The sequence below is a fragment of the Carlito syrichta genome, unplaced genomic scaffold, assembly GCF_000164805.1.
Source record: "Carlito syrichta isolate Samal-C Ts95f unplaced genomic scaffold, Tarsius_syrichta-2.0.1 Scaffold302715, whole genome shotgun sequence".
Lineage (NCBI taxonomy): Eukaryota > Metazoa > Chordata > Mammalia > Primates > Tarsiidae > Carlito > Carlito syrichta.
The window spans coordinates 534,537-535,133 of NW_007246811.1; the positions used below are offsets into that span (position 1 = coordinate 534,537).

The 597-nt window shown below is 78.1% G+C and overlaps 1 protein-coding gene across 1 annotated transcript in view; it reads right to left on the reverse strand.

Moving 5' to 3' along the window:
* The window catches only part of WASL (Wiskott-Aldrich syndrome like), a 75,662-nt gene extending 75,163 nt beyond the window's left edge, over window positions 1-499 (reverse strand). The window contains exon 1 of the mRNA XM_008057074.1: window positions 73-499. Coding sequence (XP_008055265.1) covers window positions 73-189 — 117 coding nt within the window. The 5' untranslated portion in view covers window positions 190-499. The remainder of the gene's footprint in view (window positions 1-72) is intronic.
* Window positions 500-597: the final 98 nt, after the last annotated feature.

Genomic DNA, 597 nt, shown 5'->3' on the forward strand with positions numbered 1-597 from the left:
CCCCCCCCCCGGCCCCCAAGCCCGGGCCCGCCGGGTCACGGCGGAGGTGGCGACGCGGGTCCGGCCACTGACCACACATTTCTTGCCCAGGAAAGTGAAGAGGGACTCGTTCTCCTGCGGGGTGAGCAGCAGGGACCCCACGTTGGTGACCCTCCGCGGCGGCGGCTGCTGCTGCTGGCCGGAGCTCATGGTGTCGCCGGCGGCGCGGGGAGTCCAGGGCCGCGTCCTCCGGCAAGTGGGCGAGCGCGCGTTCCCCTCGCGGGCACTGGGGAGGGAGGAGCGAGGTCAGAGGCGCCGCATCTCGCCGCTCCTCGGGCGCGGGAGGGGGAGGAGCCGACGGCGGGCCCCCCTCGGGCCCCGCGGGGGAAGAGGCGCTCCCGGCTCCCGCCCGGCGAGGCCCGGGCCGGCGGGTCGTCGTCCTCGCGCTCCGGCGGCTGCGCTGAACTCCCAGCCCCTCCTCCGACGCTCCCGAGGCGGCCGCACGATCCAACATGGCACCGGCGCGGGCGAGACCACGGGGCGCAGGACGCGGGGGAGCGCGCCGGAAACGCGCGGCCGGCCCGGGAGGAACCCCCCTCCCTGCGGTGGGACGGGCCG